This window comes from Acanthaster planci, linkage group LG02 (assembly GCF_054643075.1).
Source record: "Acanthaster planci isolate LZ-2023a linkage group LG02, COTS_SCS, whole genome shotgun sequence".
Lineage (NCBI taxonomy): Eukaryota > Metazoa > Echinodermata > Asteroidea > Valvatida > Acanthasteridae > Acanthaster > Acanthaster planci.
The window spans coordinates 1,311,683-1,329,011 of NC_141778.1; the positions used below are offsets into that span (position 1 = coordinate 1,311,683).

The 17,329-nt window shown below is 40.5% G+C and overlaps 1 protein-coding gene across 1 annotated transcript; it reads left to right on the top strand.

Moving 5' to 3' along the window:
* Window positions 1-628: 628 nt before the first annotated feature.
* Window positions 629-14,293, top strand: exoc3 (exocyst complex component 3). The gene is made up of 24 exons (XM_022245810.2): window positions 629-829; window positions 2,000-2,056; window positions 2,372-2,484; window positions 2,953-3,043; window positions 3,452-3,558; window positions 3,768-3,849; window positions 4,029-4,067; window positions 4,336-4,445; window positions 5,312-5,425; window positions 6,076-6,181; window positions 6,448-6,531; window positions 6,744-6,817; window positions 7,132-7,227; window positions 7,425-7,491; window positions 7,741-7,833; window positions 8,105-8,198; window positions 8,651-8,721; window positions 9,004-9,057; window positions 9,257-9,348; window positions 10,548-10,619; window positions 10,946-11,104; window positions 11,754-11,859; window positions 12,424-12,600; window positions 12,813-14,293. Exons 1-24 carry the CDS (start codon window positions 752-754, stop codon window positions 12,885-12,887), a joined length of 2,211 nt encoding a protein of 736 aa, XP_022101502.1. The 5' UTR covers window positions 629-751; the 3' UTR covers window positions 12,888-14,293.
* The last annotated feature ends 3,036 nt before the right edge of the window (window positions 14,294-17,329 follow it).

Genomic DNA, 17,329 nt, shown 5'->3' on the forward strand with positions numbered 1-17,329 from the left:
CTCCAAGCAGTCCACAAAAAGTAAGATTACTGATTTAATGTGATAATGAGGCTCATCGGGCCGGGGTATAACACGCCTGAAAATTAATCACAAAATTTAGGTTTAGAAACTAAGGAAGGTTGCACACTCCCTGGGTATGTGGCCTACATACGAAGGCGTGAAGGCATGAATTTAGCTTTAGATCCCCTCAAAACTTACAAAAACCTTAAGTTTTGGCCCCCACTCCCCAGAAATATCATAAAATATGGTCGTAGATCCTCCCTTTCGTAATAGTAGTAAGTGGCAGGCACGGTCACCTACAAGACCATACCAGTTGTAAGCACTCAGGATAGTTTCTTTTCATCGAAAATAATGCGCTTCGAGTATTTTGAAATATTTAAAGGTCTAACTTAAATAGTTTATGACAACCTGTTCGTTAGTGTTTATTTTCTAATCTGAATCCCATGACAATCCCAAACCTTTTCTGTTTGTTGCAATTTGTTCAATAATTGAATGATTCAGTAATCTGGCTGAAAATACCAAATTCATTCGAGCGTCTAAGACACATGAACGGGATGTCTTTGGTCCGCGCAAATCCGCCACCTTCATACGCTGTGAGTGCGCCCTCATCGAGCTGATGTAGTTATTTGAAGATGGCGACTTCCATTTGAGACTAGACAGTGGAATTTGACTCTTAGAACTTTGTATCAAACCTCTAACAAATAAGTTTGATTCATGCCTTATTCTACGTTAAGGGGACCTTTATATCACCATGAATGAAGAGGATTTCAGCAAAGCAGAAATTGACGCCATTGAGGCGGCATGCAAACGGATTGAAAACATGATGAAGGTGGGCAGAAGAAATTTTGTTTTCTTCATGATCGTCACACTTCCATGACTTCCGTCACTTTACCAGGTTCACCGTATTCTCACAGCGCAGTTATGATTTTCTAACATTCTCCTAGAGTATTATTAAATTGAATGACAGTATTCATCCATATGGTCAGAATATATCAAAAGGTGAAGCGAAATGAGTTCATGATATACGGGCAACACTAATTTTCCCTTAAACCATCAGTGACCATGCCATGTTCGAAGTGGCTATCGTTACAGCACTCGTAACACTTTTCTCATTTTCTATCGTTACGGCACTGAACTGCACAAGTGCGATGACGTAGCTGATCATCACGACGGTTTATATATTTTAAAATTACCTGACTTGTTGAACGCATTTGGCCAACTGGTCAAGGTGGAAGCTTTGGAAACAATGGTGTGTGAGTTTGAATCTGCGCTTCGACAATTTTTTTTTGCCTAAATTTCATATTTTATACTGTAATTGGTTTTCTGTGTTGGTTTCTAAGTGTATTGGCCTAAGCAGGAATCTTTTTTTCTTTTCTCATCGGAGGCTTTGGAGGCTTTTTTTTTTTAGAAGGAAATAAAGTCCGAAATCTGCACTTAAGCACAGTTGCAGTGCCGTAACGATGGAAAATAGGAGATGCATTATGGCTGCCGTAACAACAACCAGTGCGTAAAATGTTTTACTACTTTTAGGCCTAACACTAGTAACAGTCGTCAAAAAGTTGTAATGTCCAAGGCAATAAAATGAAATTTAGCTAAAAAATTTCCAAATCATTGTGCATCAAGTGTCCGTATATGGAACTCTTTCCAGCAAAGCAAAGATTGGTAAATAGGGCCTACCGTTTTTACTGATGTAAATGGAACAAGTTGAGAGAAGAGTTCCATATAAGTAATTCCCTATAGTGACCTATTAGTCATCAGAAAGCAAAAGTATGTCCAGAAAAGTGCGATTTAGGAGGGAAAATACCGAATTGTTTACTGCAAAAACACTTCCAATTTTTCAGACCAGTCTTAAAGGGTTTGTGCACAGGTGTCAAGTGGCAGTCTTTCCTGATTTGAACATTAGCCCAGGTTGATTTCAACTTCCATACACAGACATGACGGAAGACATTACTTGCCCATTTTGTTATTACTTTGTGAGTTATTGTTTTCTTTTTAACAGAGGCCAGATCAGCTGGAAAGAGTTGAGCAAATCCGGAGAAGGGAGTCAAGAAAGAAGGTAGGAACCTAGGCCTAGACAAGTGATCATATCTGTTTTGTCTATTATATTAAATCACATAATAAAAGTTAAACATTGGTTATTGTGGCATCAAGTTCAATAGAACTTTGAGAGAATCTTTTGAAAGAGTCCTATTCCGTAAGGTGTTGTAAAATTACGAACACATTGTATCCACATCAAGTTGATTGCATCGGGAAGTGGTGGTGTTGAGAGCTGTGAATAATTTCATAAAAATTCCCCTGCAGTATTTCAAAATGTTGTTGCTTTTGGTCAGTCACGTTTTGGGTTCAAATTGTTGACTGTATTTTCCCACAGGCATCGGTGGAAGCCAGATTGAAGACAGCCATGCAGTCACAGCTGGACGGTGTCCGTACGGGACTGAGCCAGCTGCAGAGTGCCCTCTCTGGCATACGAGAGGTCAGAGGTTGGTAAGTGAACCTTGGCTGTATGATACCATTGAGGGTGCTACTTTGTCTTGTGCTGTTTCAGCACATTGGTTTCCAAATGCATGAAAGTCTCATCAAAGTCAAATATAAGAATGATCAAGCTAGTTTGAACAAAAATAATTTTAAAGGAGGATGTTCAAATGTTTCCCTCATAGCTGAGCCCCTTTTTTCTTCCGTTAGATTGTATTGAAAACTTGCTATATTTTATCATGTATGTTAATTTCACATTCATAAATCATAAATTTGCTTGGTTTTTTAGTCTCATTTCAAGCCCCTTTACGTTAATATTAGTTGCTTAAAATCAAGAAAATGCTCAGTGAGTAAGGAGCTTAAACAAAAATTAAAGACCGATTTAAAAGTCTGGGGGTTTTGTCCTCTTTAGTAGTAAATTCTCTCCGCCCAATTTTGAAATCATGAATTAAGAAAAGAAAACTTTGCTCTATATTTCAGGATTCAGGAAGTTGATGGCAAGTACCGGGAGTGTGCTGAGCTGTCATCCAAGCTGGGAGAAGTCAAAGAGGTTGCTCAGCAACATAGCCAGGTCAGTATGTCAAAGGTCAAAGGTTTAGTCAGATGACTCTAGCCTCCTAGTAGCTTTGTGGCCTCGCTGAGACAAATGCTGTCAGCATTTGTAGATTTGGCTGAAAAAGTAGGGATTAAAACTGATCTTATAGTTGGTGGTTGAAAGGTTGTCCTTGAAAGCTGAATCTTTCCCCAACTCCCAAGGTATGTTTGACAGAGGCCGCAGTCCTTTTATATCTTCATTCCTTATGCGTAAGTTTCCAAGAGGCATCAAGTCCCATCTGATGTAACAGTGACTGGGCTCTACCTTCCTTCATACCGCAAACCTTCTAAACCTCCTGGTGGCTTTTGAAGGATCTAGGATCAGTTCTTTTAAGAAGTGGGACCTGTGACTCATTTCTGTTGTGCTTCCATCTTTCTTCCTCAGCTGGCTGCTGCCGTGGAGAATCTGAAACACATCTTCACCGTGCCAGAGAACATCATCAAGACAGAGAAGTTCATCCAGGATGAGAAGCTACTGGAAGCTCACAAGGGGTAAGCAGGGGGAGGGGAAGACATCATGGAAGGGAGGTACCAGGTACAGATAGAGCTTAAGCTATTTTCTCTTTGGCATCATAAACTCTCATTCCTTGATTCCAGGATGCAAAATGAAGTCTACTATTTTTGTTTTATCTGGCTTCTGAGAAGTCAACAAGAAAGGTCATTGACTAGTTATCCTTTTTTCTACACGGGCATCCTCACAGCTTGATGGAACTGGAGAGCTCTCGGGATGACCTCTTGTACGAGCTGCATAAACATCCCTCTGAAAATCCAACGGATGATCACGTAAGTGAAACGAAAAACAAAACAACAGAAAGGAATAAGGATAGCAAGTATTATCTAGAAAAGGCCAATCCATTCAAATCCATTTTATGAGAATTTTGGTAGCTGACGAAGCCTCTAAACCATGTAACTTCTAATATCCAGTAATAATGCGGATTGCGTCCTGGTTGTTTCATCCACAGCTCCTGAAGCAATACTTCTCAGAAGTTGGAAGGCTCTCGGTAAGTATGAGCTTTATTTCTGCTGATTTGATAGATATTGATGCTCCATTTTTCCCATTTGGAAACTCAGGAACAGCTCATTCAGATTGGCAAATCTCTTGGAATCCCACATTTTCCCATCAGAAATATGCTACGTTCTGACAGAAAAAGAGAGCTCTTAATTTTGAGACATTCTCTTATCTTAAGCTGAGTGTCTAAAGTGCACTGGAGTGTCTTCTGTGTTCCAAGTTTTTGAATTCTTCCATTACCTAATCTGACTGTCCTGCAGGAGATGCTTTTCAGGCAGTTGAAGCTGGTCATGCACCGGGTCCTGAACGCTGCAAGGGAAAACCCATCCATGGTCACCACAGCGCTGCGCATCATCGAAAGAGAAGAGAGGTGAGCCTTTAATACCCTTGAGATACATCCTAAGGAGACTTTACTCTTGTCAGTTGGACATGGCAATACGGTCCACTTGGACTGCACTGGAGGATGTAAGAGCTGGTCTGCTTATGGATTGAATGAGAGGGTGCATTAGACGATAGTAGGGAAGTACTTAGTGCTTCTCAGAGGATTGCTGCCCTTAGAATGTCTGCCAGCTCACCATGCTATCATGTGACACGTATTTATGACCTCTGCATAAAATCAGCACTCTCTTGTTAGCACAAACTGACGTTTTGGAGGTTTCAGCAATGTTACAAGCACTAATTAACATACATGTAATTTGGGATCTAACTTGACAAAAATGAGTTTTAAGTTACCAGAGGCACTACTGAGTTAACGCCCTTCAAACTTATCTGACGTAGTGCATCAGTAGGAACCCCTGAGCAGTTTTCACCCACATGATGCCCATTTTTCACCTAGATGCCAAACTGAGTGATGCGTCAAACCAAAGAGCTTATTTTTCACCCTCTCATACACACCAAAACAAATTTAATGAAAAAAAAGTAACGTTAAGACTCATTTTGTAAGATCAGGTCATATTTGTATACACAGTAGGAAGTCTCTTACAAAAGATCTTGAGAAGACTATATGAGGCTTACGGATGCACCATGTAAGAAACTCTCTCTTTTGGAAGAAAAGTGGTTCTGATTAGAAGGGGGAGTACTCACTTCTTTAGAACCACACTTCTTCCAAAAGAGAGAGTTCCTTACAAGGTTCATCCACAAGTCTCATACAGTTCAGCCACCACCATGCAAAGCTCCACGCCTTACCCATCTTGGGATCAAACTCATGCCCAAAAATCTTTGTCTGATCAAAATCAGAATTGACAAGAAGATGCTAGACCGAGAGAAGATGGCTGGTTTCAAGGCACCTGATCGTCCCAAGAGCTGGAAGAAGAAATGCTTTGATGAACTCAAACAGCTAGTTCTTGTACGGTAAGTGGTTGAATATCATTTGCATCATTTAAACATCATTTGCAAAGGTTTACTGCATTCAGTCATCACACAACGTGAATGACAGCCAAATGTATATTTAACCATATGCTGCCGGGTTTACTTTGAAGTTACGTGACGTATTCCCAGGGGATTTTCAAGATTTTCCATTTTCAAAATGCTTCAAAAATTAATAACTTCATTGACTGGACGTATATACCCACACAAATGACTGCCTGGTGGCTACTCTACTCTGACAGACAACATCCAGTGATGCCTGAGTATTTCAGCCAGGCCTGCCGCCTTGTAAAAAGAGCCCAAAATGTGCGGTGTTACATAATTTTCTTTTGTTCCCAAAACTGGCCCACTTTGCTGCTGGCAGCTTTTCAAATGTGGACCAGATTAGCGTACAGGGGTATTGTATCACTCATCCCTGTAGTGCTTTTGTCGCTGGTGGTAATCCGCTCGCACTGAATGCCACAAACAGTGGTATAATCATTCAAAACAATGATGGACTACCTCTGGAGCCAAGCTCCTTTGTCTGATTTCGGGCACCCTGGCTTTGCATATAAAGCCAACGACTCCGGTACTGGGCTCCCAAGCACGAAGTGGTTAATTCAGTTGGGGTTTTTCTTTTTGATTTTGTCTCTCAGGATTGAGGGCACTCAATTGGAGGATCGTACCATTGACAAAATGTGGCTCGTCCGCCATCTTGAACTCATACGTCAGAACATGGTCGGTGACCTCAAGGTTGTCAAGGTGAAGAACAAATTTCTTGGACCACATCCATGAAAGTATTGGTCTGCATTAAAAGACATTTTTCTCCAGTGTTACCAAATCCACTTTGCAAAACAAAAGTTGTAGTCTTCTCTTGTTTTCCAGTGTGCATGAGTTTTCCATGTTTCCAGTCGAAGCTAACTGTTACTGGACCAGTGATATTGTCGTGGAGAGAACTTTATGTCTGCCTTGTTCATTGAGAAACAATGGAATTAAATTTCACCCTCGTCTCTTTGCTCTGTCCACAGTTCTTGCTAATGCCATGCTTTCCGCCACATTACAACATCTTTGACCATTTTATCAACATGTTTCAGGAGTGCCTGGCAGTTCATGTAAGTTGGACTTGTTTAGATGACATCACTTTCTCACACAAATAATGTCATCATTGTTAATAATGATTAAACATTTTGCCCAATAAGATTCAGATTGGCTTGAAATTTAGGTAGTTTTGTTTGATATTGATCTCTTTTTGTCAACTGCGCAACAGGAAATATTGAGTTTACAGTGAATTTCTTATTTTATTATTTTTTTTCATTTATCGCAGTTGCAAGAGATGATATCTGATGAATTGGAACCAAATGAAATCATCTCGCTGCTTACTTGGCTAAATGAATACAGGTTAGCACAGTAATTAGTGCTTGAGATTTGATCAGCACTTTTCTAAAATTCCAAGATGATCCATTTTCATATTTTTACCCGTAGTTGGTGAAAGATTAGTTTCAAACCACTCAGAGTTCCTCACAATTGTTAGAACTTTACCTTCTAACACAAATATGATACCTTAAAGCCGTAATGGTACCAATCCCAGTTTCTGATTGGTCACTTCCTGCCCTTGTGATCTAAACTGACCAATGATAACAGTCCAATACAAGATGTTCCCAAACATCTATCCATGTTCCTGATTGGTTGCTGATTTGCGTACGTGACCTCAGGGGACCAATGATGATGAGCCATGCTGAGCTTGGTATTGACATCAAGAAGTTACCTCCTCTACTTCCACCAAATATAGTTGAGGACCTACAGCAACAGTAAGTGGAAGAATCACCAGTATTTGTCTAACCATTTGTACACTTCTGTGAGCTGCATTTTGGAGCTTATGTATTTCTTAGTATCTGTTGTTTATTATCGATCCTCGCTACTTTTGAGGTTAACTTTTAAGCAGTAAAAGTTTGTTTCAACCCTTGAAGTCAGTGGTTGGTGTTTCTGATCCCCTTTTTTTCATCAGATACCTTAAAACCCTTCACACTAACATCCAGAGGTGGATGGGCAATGCCTTGCAGTCGGATGTCAAGGTCAGTTTGTCCTATATTTTAAACCCCACAAGAGAAGTTTGCCGCACTTATGTTGTCAAGATGTGCTTGCCACACAAGCCCACACGTCACATATGCCCATATTACTTGTTAAAAAGCACAGAACAATAACTTGCAGTGCAATTTGATGTCAGTTCGTGTATTACTGACTCCAGAGTTCTGTCAGATTCAAATCACCCCAGTCCACTCTCCCTTTCTGCAATTAGAAATTTCCTGTCTTCATTTTGCTAGGATTGGCAGAGTGACACAGAGCCAGATGCAGATGGCGAAGGCTACTTCCGTACCCAGTTACCTGTCATTATTTTCCAGATGATAGAACAAAATGTGAGTCCAATGAGAATTTGATCTTCCTCAGAACCATCGAGTGCTTTCCACTATCTACTCAACTAACTTGCTGTGTTCTTGCATCCTCTTCCAAGGGATTTAACTCCTCCAGAATTTCAAGATTTTACGTCTTTTAAAAAAAAATGTCATGTTCTTGTTAGTATTCACGTATGTACATTTGACCAAATTTCCAGTTTTCCAGCATTCATCCCTACATTTGTTTGATGTTTATATCTTTCCTATTTCCCCCTCCGTCCCCTGCCATCATTAGCTTCAAGTTTCCAACCAAATCAGCACAGATTTGACCACCAAAGTGGTCCTACTCTGCATCGAAGAACTCCAGCTCTTCATTGACATTTACAGATGTGAGTCTTGGCTTTCAATACGTGATATCATTCAAATTCTTTGCCTGTCCATTAGATTTTGTATTTAAAATAAATAACATGACATTGCTGGTATTACCAGCCAAACAAGTGATCCTTGAACCCTGACCTTTGACCCAACTCTGCTTTATCATTTACTAAGGGGTGCACATGCCCAGGGTTGTACCATTTATCGAGCAAATTATGGAAAAACTCACACATTTCCTTCCTATTTATTTTTTAGATATTTTTGCTTGGAACCTTCCTAAATCTACAAAACCTACCCTGTTGGAAACCAACACCACATTCTCTTTACTTCAATTTCCAACGGACATGAAGCCACATGTAAAGAAAGATTTGCTGTATTCTACCATCCTTAGTCCTACAAAATCTTCCAAACCTCTTGGTGGGTTTTGAAGGATTTGGATGGTCATGATTTTTATGACTTATTGCAGGTGCTATTAAGAATTACAAGAAGGATCACCTTGCTGACCGAAGCCAGCCAAGGTTCTACTTCCAGTACATGGTAAGCCAAAAATGAGGATTGTTCAACACAGAAAACTGCTAAGCATAGAGAAGAAATGCTCAGCAGAAATGGGCAGAGGCAAATGCAATGCAGTGCCTACTGTGTTCAACTGCTTTTCTGCTAAGACTTGCAGAACACCCACATTTGCGAGGCAGTGTTTCCTGCTGAGGAGCTTTGCAGCATTTAGTTCATGCTCTCAGTGGTTTTGGTAATCACTTGCCCCGTTGACCTTGAGCAAAACATTTTGGTGAACTTTCTTCCTGTTACAATTGGTCTTATCAGGTTGCAGTGGTCAACAATTTCATGCTCTTCATTGAATTCACCAAACAACTTGAGGTAAGGCTTTTCAAAGTTGAAAGTCCCTTTAAAATAGCCAAGGGAACCAGATTGACAAAGTGCTACTTTTCTTACCTACATCTCAGAAGCCGGGGTTCAAATCCCACCCGGATTGATTTGTGGATAAGATCTTCTGATATTTGCTCCCACCACAGAGGTTTTGATTTTGCCATTTTTGTCTTTGTTTTTATTGTTTTAGAAGAGACATCTCAACCTCCCTGCCAATGAGCCCAGTTCCACAACCTTTGTCCAGAACCTCGTTGATTCCTTCAACAGACTCAGTATGGAATGGTACGGCAACTTTTTATAAAGTTGCACTGGATTAAAATGTAGATAAGCCCATGTTTCATCTCTCTGCGATCTTTATGCAGCATTTAGAAAAAAAAATGCACAAGGATTGGCTGGTGTCAGAGGGTATATTTCACAAAATGCACAGGGATTGGCTGGTGTCAGAGGGTATATTTCACAAAATGCACAAGGATTGGCTGGTGTCAGAGGGTATATTTCACAAAATGCACAAGAGTTGGCTGGTGTCAGAGGGTATATTTCACAAAATGCACAACGATTGGCTGTTGTCAGAGGGTATATTTCACAAAATGCACAGGGATTGGCTGGTGTCAGAGGGTATATTTCACAAAATGCACAGGGATTGGCTGGTGTCAGAGGGTATATTTCACAAAATGCACAAGGATTGGCTGGTGTCAGAGGGTATATTTCACAAAATGCACAAGAATTGGCTGGTGTCAGAGGGTATATTTCACAAAATGCACAGGGATTGGCTGGTGTCAGAGGGTATATTTCACAAAATGCACAAGGATTGGCTGGTGTCAGAGGGTATATTTCACAAAATGCACAGGGATTGGCTGGTGTCAGAGGGTATATTTCACAAAATGCACAGGGATTGGCTGGTGTCAGAGGGTATATTTCACAAAATGCACAGGGATTGGCTGGTGTCAGAGGGTATATTTCACAAAATGCACAGGGATTGGCTGGTGTCAGAGGGTATATTTCACAAAATGCACAGGGATTGGCTGGTGTCAGAGGGTATATTTCACAAAATGCACAAGGATTGGCTGGTGTCAGAGGGTATATTTCACAAAATGCACAAGGATTGGCTGGTGTCAGAGGGTATATTTCACAAAATGCACAAGGATTGGCTGGTGTCAGAGGGTATATTTCACAAAATGCACAGGGATTGGCTGGTGTCAGAGGGTATATTTCATAGTGGAAAGCTGTGGCAATACTCTCAATAAATTCTTCAATTTTTTGCAAATCAGATTTACAGTCCTGCCCAGGATTGAACTCGGACTATAACCTCTAGATAGACTCATAGATTTTCCTCCTTGTGCCCCTTAGCTCATGGGATAATTCACTTGTGCCCTTTAGCTCGTGGGATAATTCACTTGTGCCCCTTACCTCATGGGAGAATTCAGAACAATAAAAATCACCTGTTTTTGGTCAACATTTCATATTTGTCTTTGTCATCCAAGCATGAGTGATCTGATTGGTGAGATGTTGATGGATCTACAACCTCATCTACAGCAACTCCTGTCAAGAACGTGGTGAGTTTAGTCGTCAAGCCTCTCCATGAGTACCTCAGCGCTTAGGCTACATCTGAAGCCATTAGTCTAGAGCTAGGTCTAGGTCCTCACCCATTGGAAAACACACTGGGCATGCTGACAGCAGACATAGCCACAATTCCCGAAGGATGTTTCCGACACAGCTGTAGAAATCTCTAAAGATCCAGCTATTTTATTCTCTGTGTGCTTGAGGGAGTGATAGAGGGCGCTGTTTAGCCTATCAATGGTTGCATTTCATTCCTGTGACTTGGGTTGAATGTAGCACTTGCACCTCTGACAGTAGCTGACTAACCCTGTCGTTATCGTAGGCTTCAGATTCAAACGTCTCCAGCCATTGACACCGTGTGTGTGACCATTGAGGACTACTATCGAGACTTTGTTCACCTCAAGAAAAACTTCTTTGAGCCACTCGTGAGACAGCTGGAAACAACTCTGGTGACAGAATACATCAAGGCGCTTGTAGAAAAGTAAGACCATCTATAAGGTTTTCAACAAAATCTTTAATTCCATTCATGATCAATGAAATAGTCCATCAGTCACACTGTGTAATTGCCAATGATACACTGGCATGGTTATCATCCTGCTGAGGATGTTTGCGAAGTACCAAGCACAAGTAGAAACACACAAAGCCTTTAAATAATTATTAACAGAATCTTTCTGGCCAGTTCTTCTGAACAGCAGTAATTTCATTTCCCTTTGTCAGTTTGCAAAGTCTCAGTCCATTGCCTAAGATCTAGATGGAAGACAGTAGACTTGGAATCCATAAAAGTTTAAATTCCAGGCTTCACATTTCCATTGTTTCAGCCTGATCCAAACCTGTCATTAGTGGAATAATTCTTTCATGTTTTCATCTTTCAATTTATCCACTGATGAAGTAATCAACCATTCAACCAATCAGTCAATCCATTGATGAAGTAATCAACCATTGGTTGAATCAGTCAATCCATTGATGAAGTAATCCACTATTCAACCAATCAGTCAATCTACTGATGAAGTAATCCACTATTCAACCAATCAGTCATTCCATTGATGAAGTAATCCACTATTCAACCAATCAGTCAGCTCATGAGCAAAGTAATGATAAGGTACTAATAGAGCAATTTTCATTTCAACCAGGCGAATGACGTTCAGGAGCTACGAAGAGCGAAGGACAGCAGCCGACAAAATGTTCAAGGAATCTGAACAAATCGAGGCTCTCTTTGAACGCATCCTGAAAAGAGAGGTATTCAGTTTTGCCCCAAAATGGCTTTGGACAGAAATGTTCTGCATGCTCCTTAGATATCTGTCGATTTACAATGGAATTAGTCCACTTTGTTGTGTAAGGACCAGCTTACTGTCTGACACTTCATTTCTCTGAGAAAAACCATCCAAAGACTAACTTCTGATTAATACTAGTTGAACCGAGCGATTGATTATAGTTTGGTTTGAACCCCTTCCACTCATCAAACTTAGTACATATACTGATGTTTTAACTATTAATCAATTAACCCTATCTTGCAGGTGTCCCCAAATCTTTGTTCACAAGGCACAATTTACAACATACACACTGACAAATGTAAAGGGTCAAAGTGTAGTGGTGGAAACCAGTACAGTGTTTTAGGCATTGGAAGTTCAAACTTCCAACAAAATACTTAAGAACCAACATGATGTTCCACCTTTGCTACATTTCAAAAGATTGTCAAAATAACCCAGTAGGTAATTCATGAGAGTTGGTGGATTAAGCAGGTTACTTTCCGCAGTTATAGTAACATTATAGTGTTCACTACGTCATTGTCTCATCCAATAGGACAAGTCTCCATGTGAAGTTATTCCAATGCTGGCCGAAGTCATCAAACTGATGGACACGTCCCTGCTGTCCCTAGAGATCTCGGGACTGGTCAACAAGTATGCAGACATTCGCACTGACCACCTGGTCAACTTGCTTGTCATGAGAGGAGATATGTCCATCTCCAGTGCACGACAGGTAAGGAGTCAGGTTACCATCTTATATTACCGGTACCCGTCATTCTTAGCCAACCAGAGGCAGATTTGTATTCTGTTCCAAAACCACATACACAATGGACTATTAAATGCCTGACTTGAATGGCAAAAAAACCCATTGCTGACCGTTCATATTTGGTCACTGTGTCTGCTGTTTTGATTTAGTACATTTGTATTTTTTTCACTTTTCTGCAGGTTATAGAAGACGTTTTGGGAGAAGATAGTGCAAGAAAGAAGACACCAAAAACAATCTTTTCACTTGTAAAATAAATAAAAGTATTGTCTACATTATTTAGGTTCTTACAGTTCATTGATGTGAGGCCATTTATTATTTAATTTGGAGAGACATGTTATAAAATGATATGTTTAATGATACTGAGATCGTAACGCTTCATTGGTTGAAAACTGGTCATGTGATATATTTAAGAAATTCATCTCTAATCGCTGGTTGGATTACCCCAGATACATTTCTATAATCATCTTCAAGATTTGGGATTATTACAGTCTTGTGAACGGGTTACATGTACTTACAATTGGTGCCAGCTCCAACATTGGTACAAGACAGAAACTAGGTTGAATTTTTTCAGTCTACAAGATTTTTTTGCATTAACGCAAAACCGAGAAGACTTAACAACTAGATGTTATTACTGGCATATTGCACGTAAATGAATTAAGTTTAGTGACCAAACTACATGTATTTGGAATTGAAGATAATGCTGTAAATTATGTTAAAGGAAAAGAAAAATGGCTTGAAAACATGTGTAATATAGATTGCATGTACCATTCGTAGGCGTATGAAATGTACAGATAGCCCATGATTTTTGGAGGAATTTGTTGGTAATATACCAATTAAGGATCAACCCCTTAAGTGCAATACGTATACATTGCTTTATATTCGGTTTGCTTTGGGTGTTTTTTTGGGGGGGGGTAAGTAAAACTGGCCCGCATTTTGGGGTGTGGCTAATATTTGTCAAAATGTCTGATCTCATTTTGTGGCATTGTTGCGTAACTTGCGTAAAACCAAATCATTTTTTAATACACGTGTTACAAAGTTGTCGCATAGTATCACATGAATGTAGTGACAGTAGTTGGAAAGTCATGTTTTGCTCGAGAAATTCTCTTGTATGCCATCGATAACGTGGATTCACACGTGAAATGTGATGAGAAGTGTTTCGTCTGTCTCACGTTTGAGTTCATCTTGAGCATACTGCTAGATTATTTTCACAATTTTAGTAATTTTCTTTTCTCTCTACTGTCATGTCTTTCCTCTCTTTTGTGTGGCCACGTGATCAGCAGATAGCTCTTTTAAAATTAGTGCCTGTCTGAAATTACAGTGACAGTTAACTGGGGATGAAGTGTCAAGCTTGCGACTCGAGGCTTTTGCGCGGAATTGTTTCCCCCACGCCCGCTTCGAATTTTGAAAACACAGGAAGAGCTTTTGTATTGTTGAAAATCATGACCAAATCTAATCTTAGTGGCCTTTAAAATAGACCTCTCGCAAATTCAACCCTAGGCACGCCACATTAGATCAATGAAGTAGTTGGCACATTGTAAGATGCCCTGTATGGAGTTGAAATATTAAACGCGAAGCTTTAGAAACTAACAGCCTCCAACACTCAACACGCACTTTTTAAAGAAAATAAAAGGATGGTATGTTTGTTGTGTAAACATTGAAAGTTTGAATCTTGAGAATTGTAGAGAAAGAAGTAGACTTTACGTTAACAAGGAAAAGGGGAATACAGTGACACCGAAAAAAATGCGGAGAGGGGTCGGTATGAAGTTGCGCGATCCATTCGACGGAATACAGTGCATTGAAGGTATACCTTATGGTGTCATTGTCACCCGAAGATAGGATTTCATGACTTGAATGGTTTTCAATCAACCCTTCAAGAAACTGATATTAAGTTCTCGTTGAAATGTCTCTATATACCACAGACGTTGCACTATTAAGAAATCGCCTTGGATATAATAGGTTGATACGGATGGCGGCAGGAAACTTGTCCCATAGCGCGCAGACTTGGAGGGAAAACGATCTTGGAGACGGTAAACCAATCATCAGCTCTGTTGGTAACACGATCACAGCGTCTTTCTTTCGTCATCTTCCCGCCTTTTCTTGCAAGCCATCGTTAGGTTGGAGGAAATTGGATGAGAATAGCATGGGGTTGAAGTGAGGGTGTTATGACTAGGATGTTTTATGTGGTAACAAGAGGCGAAATTTTTACGTGCTCTCCGCAAATTGCAACAGAGTTGGTTCGCGCTGGTGACGTCATCGGCTGTTGTGATTGTTCTGTGAATAATGTTAATTTTCTATGGAAGTGACACTGGATCATAATGATGTGCATGCCTTCTTATCCACAGCAGTCTAATATCCATACTGTAAAAGAAATAAGTAGGCCTATGTCCAGATCCTTGTGCAACGAAGGGGCTTCAGTAAAATCTCATTGGACAAGTGAAAACTGTACCCAGACTTCCGTACTAACGCAGTGCGCATCATCGGACTCGGACGTAAACCAGCATCTGGCGAGCTTTGTCTCTTTCTAGAGCAGGTCATTGACATGTAAATAGTTTCCGAAACCACCTGTATTACAAGAGGAACCAACTGTTTTTTCTGCTTTAGCTTTGCGGCAAAACACCCACAATGCACGCATAGGTTGTTTTAACGCATTTGTTACCAACTTCTGTTTTGAAATTTCTCAGCAATTTTCAGGAAGATCTGTCGTCTCCTACCGTGGGAAGCTGTGATAAATATGTTTATTTGTATAACTTGACAACAGAAGGAAGCAAGCACACTGGTTTCAAATTGAACACTGTTCAGTGAAGGTTCCTCACATGGAATGAAAGTAGGCTAGAGTAGTTTGATCCACAACTGACAAAATGTAAACGTACATGTACATAGTCGAGACGAGAGCGGGCGTCCACGTTTGCGTTGGGAATGCTGTGTCCTTTTGAGAAGGTGGGCCTTTTTCGTGTGTAAAGCGATTCGATGGTGGGCTTGTCTCGATTATGACGGGTTGACACTTCAAAGATTATGGCAAAATATTGTAGAGCTTGGGTAACTTTATATCTTTGCATCCCCTCCCGATTCCCCATGATAACGCCTGAGGGTAATTTTTATCAAACATAGCCGTTCAGGCAGGCCTTTTCCGAATAGAAATGAAAAACAAAGCTTTTTTTCCCACCCGGAGAAACCTTTTGGGTCGATGTAAATTTCCCCAGTTTACGGTTTGTTATCATAATGAATTATTTTATTTAGCATCAGGAACTAGTTGCACAGCCACTGCACTAGTTGGTTCCACATCCGGGTACTCCAAATTACGGTGGCCGGCGGTTGGTTTCCTGTTAATCCATTTATTAATAAGCCTTTTATCTTTTAGACAGGGCTGGTTGACGACGTGGCCGTAGTGTACACTTTGAACGTACTGGGTACCAGCGCACACGATCTAACTGGCTTTTTGACCCTTTAGGTCATCACCGTACGGTCTTTACACGATCTTCGTGTGCAATTATATGGGTACCAGTCTTTTATACCATGGATAACTGTTGGTTGCGTGGCAACTGATGGAAGAGATGCTTTGGACGAAAAAAAATTAACATGTACTAGAAAATGATTGTTCCATCGTTGAATTCAGACAATAACAAGATTCATAAAAGATTTTGTTCAATCTGTATTTCAGTCATTACCTTGTCGAGCTCCTGTCACCGATTGGTTTATTCTGTTGTGTGACAAGCAGTTTGATGAAGATTAAAACAAAATCTTGGTCACAATCTGTCAAAATGCCCGGTCAGTTTTTCCGCTAAACAAATGATACTTAAAGCAGTTTTCAGCACCTTTCCTCTGAATTCACTCGAAGAACGCTGACACCGAAACGGTTTCCTGCCACCAGAAACGAAAACAACGTGCGATATTCGAACGAATTCATTTTTCTGTCACAGTCCGGAAAGCTGGTGTCTGTAATGAATTTCCCGGCTTCGTCAGGATTTCTGACCAAGTACATGCTGACATCTTCATTTGCGAATTCCAAATCGAATGCAGCCCATTTGGTTACTCCGAGTTTACGTATCCAAAATCGATATCGGTTGTTTCAATTCGATTATATCCAGCCATTTGCACTGCAGGAATTTAATAGAAGTTACCGGCTCGTTACTTTGCCTGCTCTACTGCTGGGCCGATCCCCCATCGCCTGTTGGTCTTGATCTTTGAAATTTACCTGTTTTCATGTGTTTTAGTCTGGAATCTTTTTCCTCGCGCCGCTATCCTCCAGTGCACGTTCGTAATAATTATTTCGTGCACTAAGTCGTGCGTGATATGGTCGGCGTGTCCATATTTATAATCCAAATTTCATAAAGGCCGAGGCCTACTTTTATAATATAGTTTGTGACCGGAAAATTACCGACGCATGTTACGCGTACGCTGAACAACCTTTATTGGTTTACATGGTCATTTACATTAATAGACATCGAAATGTGTCACTTTTTGGCAAGTGTCAAAATCCAGAGTGTGTGTGCGGACTCAAAAAGCGAGTCACTCATCGATTGCAGATCTCATCGGAGCGAGGTAATTTAGTGTGCCTGCCTGTCACGTGGCCACGGATGGCCGAATATGGTCTATTCACTTTCGATACCCAACATTAACACGGCTTTCAGGATGACAGCTCATTTTCCCCATTAACTTCGGTAACTCGGGTATACACGAAGCCCAGCTCCGAAACGAC